We start from the raw sequence: 18,058 nt of genomic DNA, 5'->3' as shown, positions 1-18,058 counted from the left end.
ATACTTGGACAGAGAAAAGGATGTAGACTGGAGAGCTAAATGATCAATAGACTTGATGATTCATCGCTTCTTTTCATTCTCACTACTACTATTCTTGCTTGGCCCTTACCATCTTACCTAATAATAGACAAACATATAAATTGACCATACCTCTACTACACACACAGCCAATCAGAGTGAGTATGCAAATTAACCCAACAAAGATGGTGGGTTAATTTGCATATGCAGGCACGGAGCAGCCGGGAGGGGCGGGACACCTGCTATGAAGGGGATGGGGGGTGATGGATGGAGCTACAGGAGCGATGCTCCAGACAGAAGCAAGGACTTGCAGGCTCCTGGGCGGCTGGGAGTGAAGCCAGGGGAAGGAAGGCCTATTCTTGCACGAACATCATGCAACGGGCCTATAGTTTATTTTATAATCAACTAGAGGCCCAATGCAAGAAATTTGTGCAAGGGGCTCAGCCCTCATAGCTGGGGCAGCTTGCCTCAGCCCTTGCAGCACCAACTTCATCCGGAAGGTCATCCGGAAGGTCATTTGGCTGTCTGGTCTAATTAGCATATTATGCTTTTATTATTATAGATTCCTGAGTTAGCCAGCTAGCTGTGTTCTTGACCATCTTAAATTTGTCCTTCATTCTGCATTGAAAGACACATCTGACAATCTCTCCTACATACACTTCACTGACCACTAACTGCCTCAGGACCCAACCTTTCTGTGGAGTTTCAGTTCTCGCCTCTCTTCGTTTAGCTCGTTTTCTTCAAATCTCATTCAGACTATATATATATATTAGGAGTCATGCTATGAAGTAGCCCCAGGCACCAGTGAGAGAGGAATTTGCTTCCAGGTGCCTTCTCCTGAATTACATTAATGTTATCACCAACCTGCTGACAGGTACCCTCTGAAAAGGAGTAGCTGTGGCGGTCCCTGTTTATAATCAATTGAATTAGCCAAATAATTTCACTGGAAAACTTGCTTGACTATATCCAAATTGAAAGTTACTGTGGCATCGTATAAACTAAGTCAGTGTTCTGCAATAAATATGCCCCTTTGGAAACTGCAGAAGTTGTGTCCAACATCTAGTTGGATTTTAGGGCAAAGACAGCTAGGTTTCCACTCCCGGAAAACAAAAGGGATGATGAGACTAGCAGGCGCTGCCTTAAGAGTTCACAAATAAGTACCTGAACACTCTAGAATTGTTCTGCATCAGTTGATATCATTATCAGCGAACCCATTTTAAATCAAGGAGAATATCTGTTTACTATTACAAAGTAGGAAAAAAAAAAAAAAACGCACTTGAAAAATCCCCAGGAGCTGGCCTATCTCTTTAATCACATCTGGCTATTTTGTAGTCTGAGGGAGCATTGCTTTGAGCTATCTTTTTTTTTTTTTTTCAAATAAATTAATAAAATCAGAGCCAACTGGGTTTAGCAGAGAAATTAGATGAATATTTTGCATGCACTGTTCAGTAAGAGTAGCTGTATGGTTGACAGAGGGCCTTGCTTTCTCACCCCAGTGTCTAGAGAGGTAGTTGCTTCTAGTCTGGCTCAGGAGACCAGGCTCCTATAGAGCCAGGGTGAAGGAATTTTTTATTTGTTCCAGGTAAGGAGGATGTCTCGCCCCAGTCTGTTTGTATACAATGCTCTCCACCATGGTTGTCTAGCTCTGAACAAAGCCATGGCCCAGGTGGCCAAGGAGCCAGGCCGTGGCTTGTATCCGGGCATTCATGTTGCTCACACACACAGCTGCTACAGCTTTCTGAGAGCCACTGTGACTTGTCTCTGAGGGACGCCGAAGGCACTCACAGTCAGTTACTCCCTCCAGCAGAGCAATTCTCCGCCTGAAGGAACACAATAGGCCAGTTGTAGCTTGAATTCCCTCAGGGGCAGAGAGCGGCTCCCCACTCAGCAGTTTTGGAGGTCACCCGGCCTGACTAAGGCCAGAGGAGAGCCCGGTGAGTTTACTGACAACCAGCCTCTCTCAAGATCAAGTAAACATCATAAACCCTTCATTCACCGGCCTGTAAAAACCACTTGGGAGGCTACAAAGCCAGCGAAATGTGTGAAGGGGTAGCAGGGAACGGACACACTGAAGCCAGTATGAGGCCAAAACAGATAAAACATTTCAAGACAAAGCATGCAATTAATGCCAGCAACAGTGCTGTTACAGAATGTATGACTATTTTTGTAACACCTTTCTCCCTGATGCTTCTGGAGAAATGGAGTATTTCTACACTTCCCCTGCCACATTCTCTGTGGAAAGAAAGGGAACATCATCTTCCAATATTCAAAAGGCTCAGAATGGGTTTATTCATTGAAGGTCATTCAAATCTTGGGCCTTTCTAATAAAAGATTGTCTTGCCCACCCACACCTTGCCCCCAGTGGAATGTGGTAGGGAAACAAAACACATACCACTCTTTGAAGGCTTGAGTTAAATGCATATTGCAGTAAGTTTAAGTGAAATATAGATTATAATAGAAATATGAGCTTAATACCTAGACATATACTTCACAAGTAGATCCAGGCAAGCCATTTTTTAAATTTGTTTTGTTTGTTTTTCCCCTGGGAGATTTAAGTAGAATATAGCTATTTGTTTCAAGTCTCCAATTCATATTTGCAGCTTGAATCTTTCCCCTGAAATCCAGACTTGATGATCCAGTTGCCTACTGGCTAGCTCACTTAGATGTCTTATAGACTTATCACTGCTTAGGTCTTTACTGAAAAGCCACCTTCTCAGGAAGAACTTCCTTTCTTATCCAATTAAAATTGCACCTTCCCACCCCAAATGATACTGATCACTTGTCTCTGCTTTGTTTTCTTCCTTACATATTATAGTTTACTTATTTTATTAAATAAATAATGTATTCTCTTAATAAATAAACGTACTCTCTTAGCTCTAAGTCAAGCTCCATGTGGGATGTTTTGTTAACTGTTGTATTGTAGATGCCTAGATTATGCCTGACACATAGTTGGTCTTCCAAAATGAATGGTGAATGAATGAATAAAAGTTAAAATGTTGAAAACATTAGATTGTTTTTTGTTGTGCCTTTGTTTTTAGTTAGAAGATATCAAATCATTTTATGTCTACTTCATAGAATTATACTTCATACTTGTTCTACTTAATAGAATAAGTTTTTGACAGTGACCCATGAAGGTGTGGGGTAAATTTGACTAGGGTTTTGTTTGGCCAACATTGTTTGTTTGCTTGGGGTTTTCATTTGTTTGTTTTGTTTTATAATTTAAATTTAAATGTTCTTAGCAAACTGGGACATTTGCTACAGTCCTCACCACTCCCTATTTTTATACCCTGGTCATAGGGCTTTATGAACTTTCTGTTCCTGCCAGCATCTGAAAGCATTCAGTTTGACAATTATACCCTAGTAGAAATTAATTCAATGTTTGCTTTAACCAAGAGGTGTAGTTTTGACCACATAATTTACAGTGTGACTTTGGGCAACTTACTAACATCTTTGGGTCTCTTCTGACTCTAAAATTGTAGTAAAACAAATCAGTTGGTTGGTTGATAGCTTTGCTCAAGGTCATATAAACTATTTTGGGAATTCTTAGCTGGATACCAAATAAAATGGCAATTCCTATGTGATTCTTTTTTTTTTTTAAATTTTTTTATTAAGGTATTATACGTGTACATATCTTACCATTGCCCACCCCACCCCACTCCCATATATGCCCTCACCCCCCAGAGTTTTGCATCCATTGGTTATGCTTATATGCATGCATACAAGTCCTTTGATTGATCTCTTATCTCCCCACCTCTCCCTATGTGATTCTTAATCCCTCTGATTTCGAATATCCAACAGATCATTTAAATTTATTGATCATTTGTATACTTTGAAGTGGGATATAATGTACATAATTCCTGTCTTTTGATAAAACCACTCTATAACCTAATGAAGGTTAGATTCAGTCATGTAAACATTATTCCATTAAAATGAATAATTATAAAATGATATTGTATGAGATTTACTTAAAATATAGTGGTCCCGGCCAGCCAGCATGGCTCAGTAGTTGAGCATCGACCTATGAACCAGGATGTCAGGGTTCAATTCCTGGTCAGGGCATATGCCCTGGTTTCGGGCTGGTGTTCCAGTGTGAGGCTTGCAGGAGGCAGCCAATCAATGATTCTCTCTCATCATTGAAGTTTCTATCTCTCCCTCTCCTTTCCTCTCTGAAATCAATAAAAATATTATATATATAGTGGGCCATAAATATAAGATTTACATTTCAATATACCTAGACTCTTAATCAGTAAGGTCATAGAAATTTGTTTGAAGATAAATCTGTTTAAAGTTCTATTCATAGTAACCCCAAAGTTAAATCTATTTGACAAAAGAGACATTTAAAATAAGCCAGAATAAAAGATTGTTTTTAAAATACAATGTTAGCAACTAATCAGGAACAATTACCAAACATTAAGCACAAAACCTTCTAAATAAAAATAATAAAAACATTTTAATCGCTAATAAAATTTAGCACTTTTTAGATTGATCAAAAACATAATTGATACTAACAACAGAAAGAGATTCTACTGTAGTCTCAAACTTTTAGATTTTCATTTAGACTTTTATTAATGAATCAAATAAATACTTTGACTACGCTTATTAACATGCTTATGGTGCCCTAGAGTGCAAGAAATACTGATGAAACCTCTCAAAAAGCAACTTCTTTTATAATAAAATTTTTGCAATAATGAAATATAGGTTAACTCATTTAGCAGCAATTATATCTTACGCTACACAGTTAGTACTTTCTCTAGTTAGAATAACTACTATAATCTACCTTAGAGATTTATGAACTCCCATTTTATCAGTCTAATTATAACAGTGAGAGTCAAAGTAAAATAGCCATCATCTACTGAACACTATGCACCAGACAAAACACTTGGGCGTTTGATAACATCATAAAATCTTCACAACCACCAGGAAGAAAACACTGTTTCCCCAGTCTTACAGATGGGGAGACAGACTCAGCGAGATAAAACAACCAGCCAAAAAACATACACTCCTGGAAAGTCATTGGTCAGCCTGATAGAGAAGTTGTGAGCCTGAATTCTCCTTTCATGAATACCCATGCACGGTATTTCCCACTGAAGCCCAATTAAACATCAAAGGAGGTCAAGTGCCTTTGTTTATTCTTCTCTTTTGCACACTGTAGGTACGAAGATGGATCAAAAGTCCAATGGTCAGTGTGGACAAGCATCAGAGTCCCAGCCTGAAGTACACAGGCCCCTCCGTGGTGCACACCCCCCACGGGGAGCCCGACTTTGAGCCTTCCTTGTGTCAGATGTGCCTAGGAGACCCTGCTTTCCAAAGAGGCGTTCTCCCTCAGGAGAAGGAGTCGTGTTCATGGGAAACTCAACCCAGGTGTGAAGTAAGTTTATTTTTGCTCTGGATTCATTCTCCTAAAAGAATTCTAGGCCTTTGTTTTGAGCTATTTTGGGGGGTGGGGGGGTGGGGGGGGAGGAGGTGTTGTTATTGTTGTTGTTGTTGTTATTGTTTGTATCTATGCTGTAGTATGCCAAAAGAAAATTTTTTAAGGTACATTCAGCTTCAGAGAATATAGAATTTAGCTTTTTTTTTTTTTTTTTAGCCCATTGTACTATTTTTTTTAATATGTTGTATTTTTTTAGAGCAGTTTTAGGTCCACAGCAAAGTAAGATGGAGATTTCCTGTACATCTCTGCTTCCATACATGCAAAGGCTCCCCGTCTATTAACAGCCCCCACTAGAGTGGAGTATTTGTTACAATTGATGAACCGTTAGCACTTATGTTTACATCATCACTCAAAGTCTTTAGTTTGCTCTAGGGTTCACTTTTAGTGTTGTATGTTCTCTGGTTTTGAACCAATTTATAATGGCATGTCTCTATTATCAAAGTATCAGAGTATAGTTTCACTACCCTAAAAATCCTCTGTGCTCCACCTACTTAGCCCTCTCTCACCAGAACCCCTGGAAATAACTGATTCTTTTTATTGTTTTCATAGTTTTGCCTTTTCCAATTGCCATATAGTTGGAATCATATAGTATCTGGTACTATTTTATGTCATTATAAGACTGATACAGCAATGTTTTGGTCCATTAAAAAGTCTCATTAGTTGTTTGCTCACACAGAGACCAATGCTTGTATGGTGTGAGAAATATATCATAACAGTCATCTACAGGTGTGTAGCTTCCATGGAAATATTTAGCTCAAAATAATTTGACCCATAACAAAGCACTGCATCATATGTTCATGTTTTCATATATACTCATATTTTTACTAAAATTTATTTTACTCTGCTACTCCAAGAATTTTTTTGTCTTAATATTGCTAATCCAAGAAGGTCAGATTACTGACTTAACTTAAAAGTTCTAAAATTTTGAAAATTTACAGTTATATTTTTAACTTGTAACTCAATTAGTCTCAAATTTATTTTGACTTTTTAAATTATTATATCAAATGTTTAATTTATGTTATTCCCACCTTATTGACATAAAAACACATTAATAAGACAAAACATGTTATTATAAAGTAGAATTAATTGTAAGTGATCTTCCAATATGTAATTTTAAATCAGTGCATCATAAGATGATAAATATTAATAGCTCTGTCTCCTTTTTAAAAATGGTGTTTTCCAGAGATAAATCATGTTAGCTGCTAAACAAAAAAACAAAAAAAGATCATGAACTCTGGAATCTGAGATACGCACTGAGATATGCACTGTCTCAGAACGCACTGTTCTTTTCTGAAAAAGTGACACCTGAGATACGCACTGTCTTTTGACCCTGAGATACGCACTGTCTCAGAATCTGTTCTTTTCTGAAAAAGTGACACCTGCCTGTCTATTTCTAGGGTTATTGGAAAGATCAAATGAGATAATGCATATGAAATAGCTCATAATCTATAAAGTGCCACACTAATATGAACCATTAGTACTATGTTTGCTGATTTATATATTAGCTAAGTCTGTGAATCTGTAACACTAAATTAGACTTCCACAACTAGGTGAGCACTTCGCTGATTGATGAACATTTGTCATGTGCATTTATTGTTCAGCTATTCTCTGGCTTAATGCCAGGTTGGCCATAAAAGGCCATAAGTAGATTCTAAAGGCAAGGCTTACCAAACTTTTTCTGTAAAGGGCCAGATAGTATATATTTTAGGCTTTGCAGACCATACAGTCTCTGTCACTTACATTCAGCTCTGTTCTTGTAGGAAAAGCAGCCATAGGTAATACACAAATGAATGGGCCTGGTTGTGTTCTAATAAAACTTTTATTTACAAAAACATGTGCCTGGCCCACCAGCAATAGTTTGCAGACTCTTAGACTCTCAGAGTTGAAAAAAGTTTGCCAACTCTTTAGATTCTAAAGAACTATTCATGACAGATACAGAGAGAGGGCTCTGCAGATCATATAGAGCAGAAATGCCTAGGATTAAATGTTTACTTAAGGGCTTGCTACATGCCCCCTTTGTTAGGGGCTGGGGATAAATGAATGAATAAATGGAATTCCACACAAGAGGAAACAATAAACAAAGAGCTGGAAAGAATTTAAAGCAACACTGTGATTCATTCTTTTACTTTATCTGGGATAACAGGTGAATCATTCTCCAATTTACAATGGATTACCTGGTTCTGGCTTTGCTGGACATTTTTTTTTTCTTAAAGTCACCACAAATCAAGAAGATAGTTCTATTCCAACAGTTTGAAAATGAATCTATATTTTGTGTGAGTGTAGGGATTAAACCATGAAATATTTCCTTGAGAATGTACCTCTCCCCTTTTAGGAAGTGGAGTTGTGTGATGAGATGTTAGATGCAGAGGCCTGATAATAAGAACGCCAACCTGTTCCCTTGACAACTCCTGATGTGGATTATTTTAAGAAAGTCATTAATTCATCCTTCCCTCTCAATGTTCCCTCCTATGAAAACATGTTATTCATGCTGCCATCAAGTTTTTTTCCAGGAGGTTTTTTTTTGTTTTTGTTTTTGTTTGGCAATTTGCAGATGAGATGGGATTTTTAAAATCTCTTCTAATGTAAACATATGTGTAAATAGTGCTAGACTCAGGCAACATCTGGGGCCAGCTCAACCTCAAGGTCAATATATGAACTTGGGAAAGTCACAAAACCTTTCAAATATCAGATGATAGGCCTAACCTAATTAACTTTTTAAATCTGAAATCCTACAGTTTGAATTTGATAACCTAAGTGACAATGAACTCTGTATTGGATGTGTCAAGATAAAACATTGAAAATGAAGTGAGAATAATTTAAATAATGAAGAAAGCAAATAAAATGCTAGTCTTTTATAAGTAATTGTGGAATCTTTTTTCCTGACTCTATAAATAGTACATTCTAAATGCTACCTTTCATGGCCAACAATCTCTGAGTTACATTGCAGTTAGCTTGTCCAGGCCTTGCCAATGGTCTAGTTAGTGGCCTTTAAATGTGTTTCACCCATGGGAGAAAGTAGAATACACGTATTGCCAACACAATACCCAGAAGAATAGTGATATTGCAATGTTACTAGTTGTTACTAAAGAGGACTATTTGTGAATTAAGCAGACCTTTCTGGAAATAAAACTGAAAATACATGCTAGTGGAATTCAAGTTGTAGCATTTCAGTCTGAAATCAACATTTAGGCCATAAAGAGATGGAAACCAAGCTAGTTTTTCAATGGGTGCATGCCAACTAAACACATTCACAAACTGTTCTGCACCATATCTCTCACAGCACTTACAATATCCAGATCAACAAAGATGGAAGGGGAGGAAAGGAATGTTGTAGAGTAGGAGTGGGGAAGGAAATCTGTCAGGCAAAGCATAGGATTGGATCAAAGTGTCAGCCTGAACATACAATGTCATCTCTCCTTCCTGCCTTAAATGACAGAAAATACACCACACACACACACACACACACACACACACACACACACACACACACCCCGTATTTTAATTTATAACAGTGCTAGAAGAAAAAGTATGCTCTTGTATGGATAAGTAATAATTAAGACTTTTGATAGGATTATGAGATTGATGAGGAAACCACAGTCCAAAATGATCACATCAAGGAACTGCTGCAGCAGATGGGGACATTGCAAGCTTAAGTATTCAAAAGGACCTTGAAATTGGAAAATAAAGATGTTCCTGGGAGGCCTAATAAAAAGGAAAGTAGTTTTAGCAATATAAATTTCAGACAATGTGCCATGTAAGACAAAACATTTTTAAAGGAACAAAGACGAATATTTAACATTGATAAAAGATATCTACTAAGAAGATAAAACACTCACAAACCTTTATGCACTTAACAGCATAACATGGAAATCTTTAAAGCAGCAGCTTATAGAAAATACAAAGAGAAATTGGCAAATTCATATCACAGAGGGACATTTTTATCATAATTCTCCCAGAAATTGTCAGTTCAAAAGTGAAAATATGTAAGGGTAGAGGGTTTTAATAAAACAATTGACTAACTATGATTTATGTAGAGATTTGTTTCTAATAAATAAAGAATACACATTACTTTAAGCATGCATGGAACAGTTACAAAAACTGACCAAGAATTAGATCACAAAGAATATCTCATCAAATTCCAAAATACAGAAATCACACAGACCATACACACTAGCTGATTACAATTTGATAAAATTAGAAACTAACAACAATATAAGGGCCAATCATCATCCCCAGACAATCCATCCACCTGGAATCCATGAACACCCTTCCTGGCAACTCTGGACTTACATAGAAAATAAAAGAGGAGTTTAAAAACTAATTTAAGTGCTTACATCACCACCAGGAAAATGCAAATTGAAACAATGAAATCCCACTTGTTTTTAATCCATCAGATTGTCAAAGGTTGTATTGGTAAAAGTATGGGCCAAAACACTGTTGGTGAAGAAGTTTTTTTTGGCAATGTTCCTCTATTTAAAATTTTCAAATCTCATACCTTGCAATTTAGCAAATCTAGTTATCTGTACTTATTTATGTGATAATGAGGATGGGTACACTGATATCCATTGCAATATTGGAAATGCTAAAAAAAAAAAAAAAGGTAACATCCATGGGTAACATAACTGTAACTCATAGGGAATTATTAATTATGGCATATTCATATATGAAATACTATGGAATTATAGCATATTCATACTAATTCATACTATATGGCTAACAAAATCATAAACTCATAGGGAATTATTAACTATGATATAGTCATATGATGGAATATCATTAAAAATGAAATCCTGCCCTAGCTGGTTTGAATAGAATGTTGGCCTGTGGACTGAAGGGTCCAGGGTTCAATTCTAGTCAAGGGCACATGCCCAGGTTGTGGGCTCGATCCCCAGCAAGGGGTGTGCAGGAGGCAGCCGATCAATGATTCTCTCTCATCATTGATGTTTCTATCTCTTTCTCCCTCTCCCTTCCTTTCTGAAATCAATAAAATATATTTTTTAAAAATGAAATCCTTACGTACTGACATATCCCAAAGGCATATTAAGTCAGGAAAGCAGTTAAGAATGAATATATATCTAGCATTATCATAGTTATATTTTTAAGACTTTATATTTCTCTCTCCATGTCTGTATTGAATGCTTGTGTGTATGTAAATGCAAATACTAAAAAGATCTAGAAGTATGTACATCAAACTGAAGTGGTGCTTACCATTGTCAAGACATTACATTGAGAGGTGATGAGGTGGGAGAGAGTAGTCAAGGACTTTAGCTTTGTCTATATTGGTTGAAATTTTCAAGATCATATTAATGTACTACCTATGGGTTTGGAGAAAGTCCATCAGTAGACTCACTTGTAGAAAATGAGTATTTACAGCTCAATCCTATTGGTAGAAAGTCAGGCACCATCATAAAGATGGTTTCACAGCATGAAACCATTCCATCACCACAGCACAAGGCTCCTACAAGAAAATGGAAAACACACAATATTTATGCTCTCAGAGCACCTTGCTTATACTTCTTTTTGTCAATTATTTTGCCCTGCCCTGTGTCCATTTATTCTCTAAGCTCCCAGCACTCATTAAATGTAACATGTTTGCCCTGGCCAGTGTGGCTCAGTTGGTTGGTCGTGATCCCGTGCACCGAAAGGTTCCAGGTTCCCAGTCAGGGCACATGCCCAGGTTGCGGGCTTGATCCTCCATAGAAGACATGCAGGAGGCAGCCAATCAATATCTTACTCTCACATCAATGTTTCTTTCTCTCCCTCTCCCTTCCTCTCTTTCTACAAATCAATTTTTTTTTTAAATTTTAATCTATCTTTTAAAAGGAACAACTAATGTGTTTATTTTCCTATCTACTCCCAGGGCCTTACATACATGTTATAGAATTATGTGTCCTATTTTTCTCTTTGCCTTTGTTAGCTCAAATTGAAATTTTCTTCATGCAAATTTTTTCTTAACATGAAAAGGAGAGAGTGAGGGAACTCTGCAGCCCATGCTGGCTGTAAATCTTATGCATTCCAGAGGCACGCCTGATTTTCATTAAGATGGCCCTCTCATATGGAATAGATTTGGCTGAGTGAGGATTTCCTCAGACTGCTCTGTCTTTCAATTCAAGACAGCTCAAAAGGTGCTGAGTCAGCAGCCAACGGCTGAAGCCAGGGTAGCGTGTGCTTTTTTTTAAGGCTTAGTGAAGCTGGGCCTCTGGAAGGAGCCGTCACACTTGGAGAAGTTATTACCATGTTCCTACTAATAGCAAGATTAACATGCCGTCTTTGACATGATTAAATATAAGGTTGCTTCCTTTCCTTCCTCTTCAACAAATCACCAAAGACAATAATAGAAGGCTCTTTTAACTGAATGACTTCACACCATTCTGGGAGGGAGTGTGCCTCCCATCGCTTGTTGTGTTTCAGATGCCACACCTCCATCCGTTAGCTCCCACAGTCCATGGAGGTGTGCCGTGACCTTTGATTTCATCTCAAAATTGAGCTGTGCCTTTGAAGCCCAGGAAGCTCGTGGTGAAATGGTCAGCTGAGGAATAGTTTCCATACTGACTTACTTTCATATTGCCTTGAGTTTATCTGATCTTTCTTAAGAAGAGGCTGTAAAATATATACTTAAATCAGGCTTTATAGATTTCTGGTTTCTTTCCATTTACATAGTGAAAATGTTTTGTTGGTTTTTTTAAAAAAGAAAAAGGCTACAGGGAATAAAATAATATTGCTTCAAATAGCCCTCTTCCCCATTTTCTGCTCTTGACATGATGTATTAGGGTCTCTGGGGGATGTCTGCTGATTTCTAAGCTTATCACCCACAATCGTCCTTATTCTGCACTAAATTTTAAGTCATGTAATCATTGAGGAAGCACTCACTGCATAAAATGAAAGATTAGACTACTAAAAAGAAAGATTAGACTACTAAAATGAAAGATTAGACTACTAAGAAAATGCCCTTTTCTTTTGTTCTGCATACTTAGAATGTGATGGAGGGGAGGACATGCTACCCAGGACAAAGACTGGGTTCTGCACCCAGGTCAGCACTGGTGGGTCATGTGACCTTACACTTGTTACTTGATCTCCTGGGGCTCACCTGCATATTGTGTCGAGTAGCACAATGCTGCCCATCTCACTTGGCTGATGAGAGAGGATGGGGATCAAAGGAGAGAGATCATGTGAAAGCTCTTAAAAATAATAACTATAAGTAGCATTTGAAATATTATTAGTTTGGCAAATACACCTAAGAGTACTAAAATCTGAAAAGACTTAAAGCAAGTAAATCAGCCTTAAGCAAATCATTCACTACATGTCCCAGCTTTCTTAATTACAATACTACTAATAATAATCTATAATAATAAAAGCGTAATATGCAGATCAACCAAATGACCGAACAGCAGACTGTCTGACAACCTTCCGGACGACCACACTATGACACCCCCTGGTGCCAGGCCAGCCAAGGCGGGTGCGATGCAAATGATCGGGGCCTGGCCATTGCCCCATGATAGCCCTGCAGAGGGAGGCCCAGGCTACCCAGTGGCAGCGCTGCGGCGAGTGGCCGGGGCCTACCTCTTTGGGGCAACCGATTGTAGGGCTCCCAGACTGTGAGAGGGCACAGGCCAGGCTGAGGGGCCCTCCCACCCCCTAGTTCATGAATTTCGTGCACTGGGTCTCTAGTAATAATAACAATAATACTATCTGGAAAATATGTCTTAGGAAATATTAAAATGACTTAGTAAGTTGCCCTTTTAGGATAGTGAAAATCCCTATAATTACTCTTTCCATTATTTATCTGAATATTATCATTCTAATACTGAGGCAGAATTAGAAGGAAAAAAAAAGATAGTTTTACCCAGAAAAACTTAGAATTCTTTTCCCTCGAAAGGCAGCATTTAAAAAGATGTTTGTTTCAGGTAGGGGTATATAAAGTAGAGGAAACTTTTCTGGTTTCTCCTTGCAGTTTTCAATATGTTTTCCTTTATTCTATAGTGATTTGAAATGTCCTAAATAACTTTCAATTCAAGCAATTCTTCTTGGCTAAGAGGTGGAATTATTATAATGGCATTACTGTATTGAGATGTTTAAAAACAATTTTGTTTTCTTTCCATACCAACTGGTTTTATTTTTTTGGAGCCTTTTTGCTTTTCCCTACATTCACTTCTTTTATACATGATTATTGTCATAGTGTATATATATATGATATTGAAGCTACCTTTTTTTCACTTAACATTTATTGGAAACATTTGTATGTTGTAACATATATTTAATTATCATTATGGTTGACATTGCATTAAATTGATATCATTTTATGCAACCACATACCTACTGTTAGCATTTTCATTTTATTATTTTTTTCTCTTTTTGATAAGTCTGCAAGTGATTTTTCTCTCTCAATTTGAATAACCTCAGGATAAATTGAACCTTAGTATAAATTCCCAGTAGTGGAGTACAGTTTAAAGATAATTATGGACTTTGCCAAAATATTTTTGAGACTAATTTAGAGTCAACTCAATAAAAAATACCACCAGCATTATCTAAATAAATCTACTGCACTAGCACTTCATCCTTTGAAGGTTGGGGAATGTTTTTTGTGAGTTTAATTAAATGATGAGATATGCATTTCTTTGATTACCAAAAATGTTTAGAAATTTATCCATTTTTTAATTTGCTACTTGTAATTTCTAATGGGAATTGTTTCATTCTATTCTTGCCTCTTTATCTGTTGGAATTTTGCATTTATTTTGTCAATTTAAATGAATTCTTTCAATGTAGATTTAAATTTTCTTTTAATCCTATCTGTGGCAGATTTTTTTTTTCCTAATCAGAGTTCTTGGTTATTACACACTCAAAAATGAACCAGGTCTGCTTTCTGTACTGTTAGAGAGGGAATGTCAATGTTAGCTTAAAGCTGAAATCAGCACACTCTCTTTCCCAAAAAAGGTCCTATTGCCAAAAGAAAGGTTGCATGTGAAAGAATGCCAGGTCCTGGGTGGTTATGGCTTTCTGTCTGTGCCACATGCACATTTGATCTGGCCAGACAGCTTGATAACCAGGAAGCTGGCTCCTCTTCCAGGAGTATTTCCATGTTTCCCGTCTGTTTCCAGGCCTCATAGTGCCAGGAGGGCCCCTCTCTCTGATTCAATGCTGCCTTCTCCTCCAGAGGAAAGAAAGGGCCTAGAATCAGGAGGGGAGCTCTGCCAGGATGCAGGGCACAGGAGGGGGGAGCATGGACTCCAAGTCACTCTCTCCCCTGTAGGCACTAACCAAAGGATTGCTTTATCCACATCTTGGCAAACACTTCTGCTGTCTTTAAAGACATGATTCAAATCACAAAGATTAAATTTTGGCGTCAGGACTTTAGGGTAAAACAAGTTTGTGTCTGCACTCATAGTTTGCTTCATTTTTTATTACCTAAGCTCTCCTATGAGTTATATCCCACCATATGCCTCTTTCCCAGGTGATGACTGTAGAAGGAGATAAGGGACTCCATCCAGGCTATTTAGGACATAAAATATTCCAAGAAAGTTGCTCCCTGTCCTCTCCTGGAAATCTCTAACCCTTGGTTACACTTACCCTTGGGTTGGAGCATATTGTGTTGGCTCTTGTTGTATGTAACCAAATCTTTCCTGCTTCTAATTAAACTTATTCCTTTTAGTATAGTGTTTCCCAGAAACCATATGGCTATTTTCCACTAAAATATCCCTTCTTAGTAGTTTTGAGACTTTGAAATTTTTAAAAGAAGAATTTTTACAAACTACTAAAAATTTACAAGCAAGAACAGAATTTAAGGAATAAAATGAAGTTTAATTGTATGTCATTTGACTTTTGGGCATTATTTCTCGTTTTCTCAAAGTTTACAATTATATGTATTTCCTTGGATTGCTTATTGAAATGATAGAATTTATTCTATTAAGTAGCATCCCTATGGTGTAAACTACTCTCTAAAGAACACAGTAAACAAAAACATAAAGAATTTCAGAAAAATATTTATGATTATTTCTTAAAACAGTATAACTTAATTCTAAAATTTGCTTTTGGGGGCCTGAAAAGACTCTTCTTATAAAATTCTCTTAAGAAAAAGGAGTAAAAATGATTACTATCACTTTGATATCTCCTAGTCACATGGAGTAAATTGCTTCTTGTTCATTCTGCTTACAGAGAGCACCTTGGGAAAACACCTAAATGTGCCAAGATACACATTTGTCCATGGTGTTCAGGATAAATAAATCATTCTATTTCCACTTGTCACTGATGTTAGATCCCCTTGTCCTTGTGAGCTAGTAAATCAATCAATTTAGTTCTAGGCAAGATTCTAACAAAGCTCAAACATTATCTCTTGAGAGACTCATCATGGCCAGCAAAAGTCCACCAATACCATGTGACTCAGCTGTCATTTCATCAGAGGCTTAAACTCTTCTTGTTGACCCTGAACAGCAGACATTGGTAATATATATATATATATATATATATATATATATATATATATATATATATATATATATATATGAAAACTCTCTTTGAAGTCAAGCCAAACTCCACAGCTTGCTATCTATAATTTTGTTTTATTTTTCCTATGTCCATCAGTCTTGTTAACTATAAACACACAATTCTATTCTCAATTCCCTCTTCCCTTTTACCCTGGTAGGTTGTTTTCCTGTTGAATTTATCTTAAAATGACCATTTCACTTAAATCAATATCTCTCTCTCTCTCTCTCTCTCTCTCTCTCTCTCTCTCAAATCAATAAATCCAAAATAAATTTTTAAAGAAATATGTATAGTTTTAAAAAATAAAATAAAATGACCATTTCAAAAGATTCACCTAGATTTCTACGGGGGGTGGGAGTGGGGGGAAAGGAGGAATGCAAGAATTCAACACCTCTGGCCAAGTTAGATAAGAAGCAGACAGGTGACTCCCTTGTTATGTAACACAGGATGAAGGGGTTATGAGTCTTTGTAGTTAGAAAATGTTTAGTGCATTAACTTGGTGGTACTATAAAAAGAAAAGAAAAAAAAAGAATTTCATGTATCAGCAACACTGAGATATTTTTAAAACAATCTGATATCAGCATGAAGGCAGACCTTCCAGGTAGTAACCACCTATACAAAATGGTGATGGGGCATCAGATTGCCAAATCCCTTCCCAGCCCACCATGGAGCCTGGGTTTGTTCTCTCAGCTAGTTTCTATGGCTGTAGGTATCCCATTCAGTACTTCCAAGAGACAGGAAATACTGATAAGGAACCAGGCAATTATGATACTTGATACATGCTACCACAGGGGAAACTATAACTACACTTAAGAGGGGTCCATATTTTGGGGTTAATGAAGGCTTCGGCAGAATAGAGAAACTAAACTAAGATGTGAAGGGTGAAACTGACAAACATAATAGGGCCAGAGTTATGGATGCATGGAACAGAATAACAGGTCTCAATGGGGGAAGGGAGGGCAAGAAGAGATTAACCAAAGAACATATATGCATATATGGACACAGACAATAGTATGGGAAAGGCCTGGGGGAGGGGGTAGAGAGGGGCAAAAAGGGAGAAAATGGAAGACATCTGTAATACTGTCAACAATAAAAAAAAATAGTATTTTTTTTAAGTGAAGGATGAGTAAATTAGTGAAGTAGGGAAAGGTGGGGAAGAGAGGCCCAGACAGATGGGACAAATAATCAAAAGTCTGAAGACTGAAGTGACAGTAAATTTGAAGGAAGGAAAGCAATGCCAAATTGAGGAACCAGTGTTCAGATCATTAAGGTTTATGCAAGGCATTTAAGTAATTTATATGCTGTCCTCAGGAAACAAAGATCCATTGAAATGTTTTGGTCACAACAGTGTTATCATTAGGCATAAGGAATGGATAGGAAAGGGCCAAGTTCCAGAAATTCTTCCATTGGAGATTTATGGCTTTGGCTTTTGGTTTATGGCTCTGACTCTGTTAATAAATGAATATGCTTCAGATTTAATGCAATAAGCTTAATTCTTGTTTTGCAAAGAGAAACAAGGATTCTAAATTTCAGAAAGGGTAACATTAACTGAAGAGCTCGCGTTACTGAGATGGGGGAAAAACGTTATTCAAAAGAGAAGTCTGAAACCATAAGTAAACTGTGTCATTTGCCAAGTTCATCATCATTTATGAGTGAAGAGAAAGGTTAAAATTAAAATGTAGAAGAATTGAAGAGCTTTAAAGAAGGTAGTGGTTGGGAGGGAGATGAGAACAAGGGGAAGAGGGAAGAAACACTTTGGGTGGGATACAAAAGTGATTACAGGCTAAGTGTCTCAGAGGGGCAATGCCCACCTGAGTCAGAGCCAGGGAGTTCTCCCTGCTAGGATTGAGTATATGAGTAAGCACACAGCTGTGAAAGTGGAGGAGAGCAGGTGTTTCTTACATGCCTCTACATGGCTGTCATGAGTCTTTGTATGGGAAGGTGACATTACTGACCATGCATGCTAAGTGTATTTCTTAGCATTAAAGACTGAATTTTTACTTCTCTGTTTATACTCTCTTGACCAATCTCATGGAAGACTAACAGAACGAGTTTTCAATAGACTTGGAGGGTTAATCTAACTGACCTTCCCTGGACTTGAACAAGAAGCCTTAGCATTTTAGCACAATGCTC

The 18,058-nt window shown here is 37.3% G+C and overlaps 1 protein-coding gene across 1 annotated transcript in view; it reads left to right on the top strand.

Annotated features, from left to right (window-relative positions):
* The window catches only part of LOC307105254 (uncharacterized protein), a 98,506-nt gene that overhangs the window by 28,064 nt on the left and 52,384 nt on the right, over positions 1-18,058 (top strand). The window contains exon 2 of the mRNA XM_079780921.1: positions 5,171-5,386. Within this exon, the coding sequence (XP_079637047.1) occupies positions 5,171-5,386 (216 nt within the window). The remainder of the gene's footprint in view (positions 1-5,170; positions 5,387-18,058) is intronic.

This window comes from Cnephaeus nilssonii (genome assembly GCF_951640355.1).
Source record: "Cnephaeus nilssonii genome assembly, chromosome: 9".
NCBI lineage: Eukaryota > Metazoa > Chordata > Mammalia > Chiroptera > Vespertilionidae > Cnephaeus > Cnephaeus nilssonii.
This window is presented reverse-complemented; position numbering and strand designations above follow the sequence as displayed.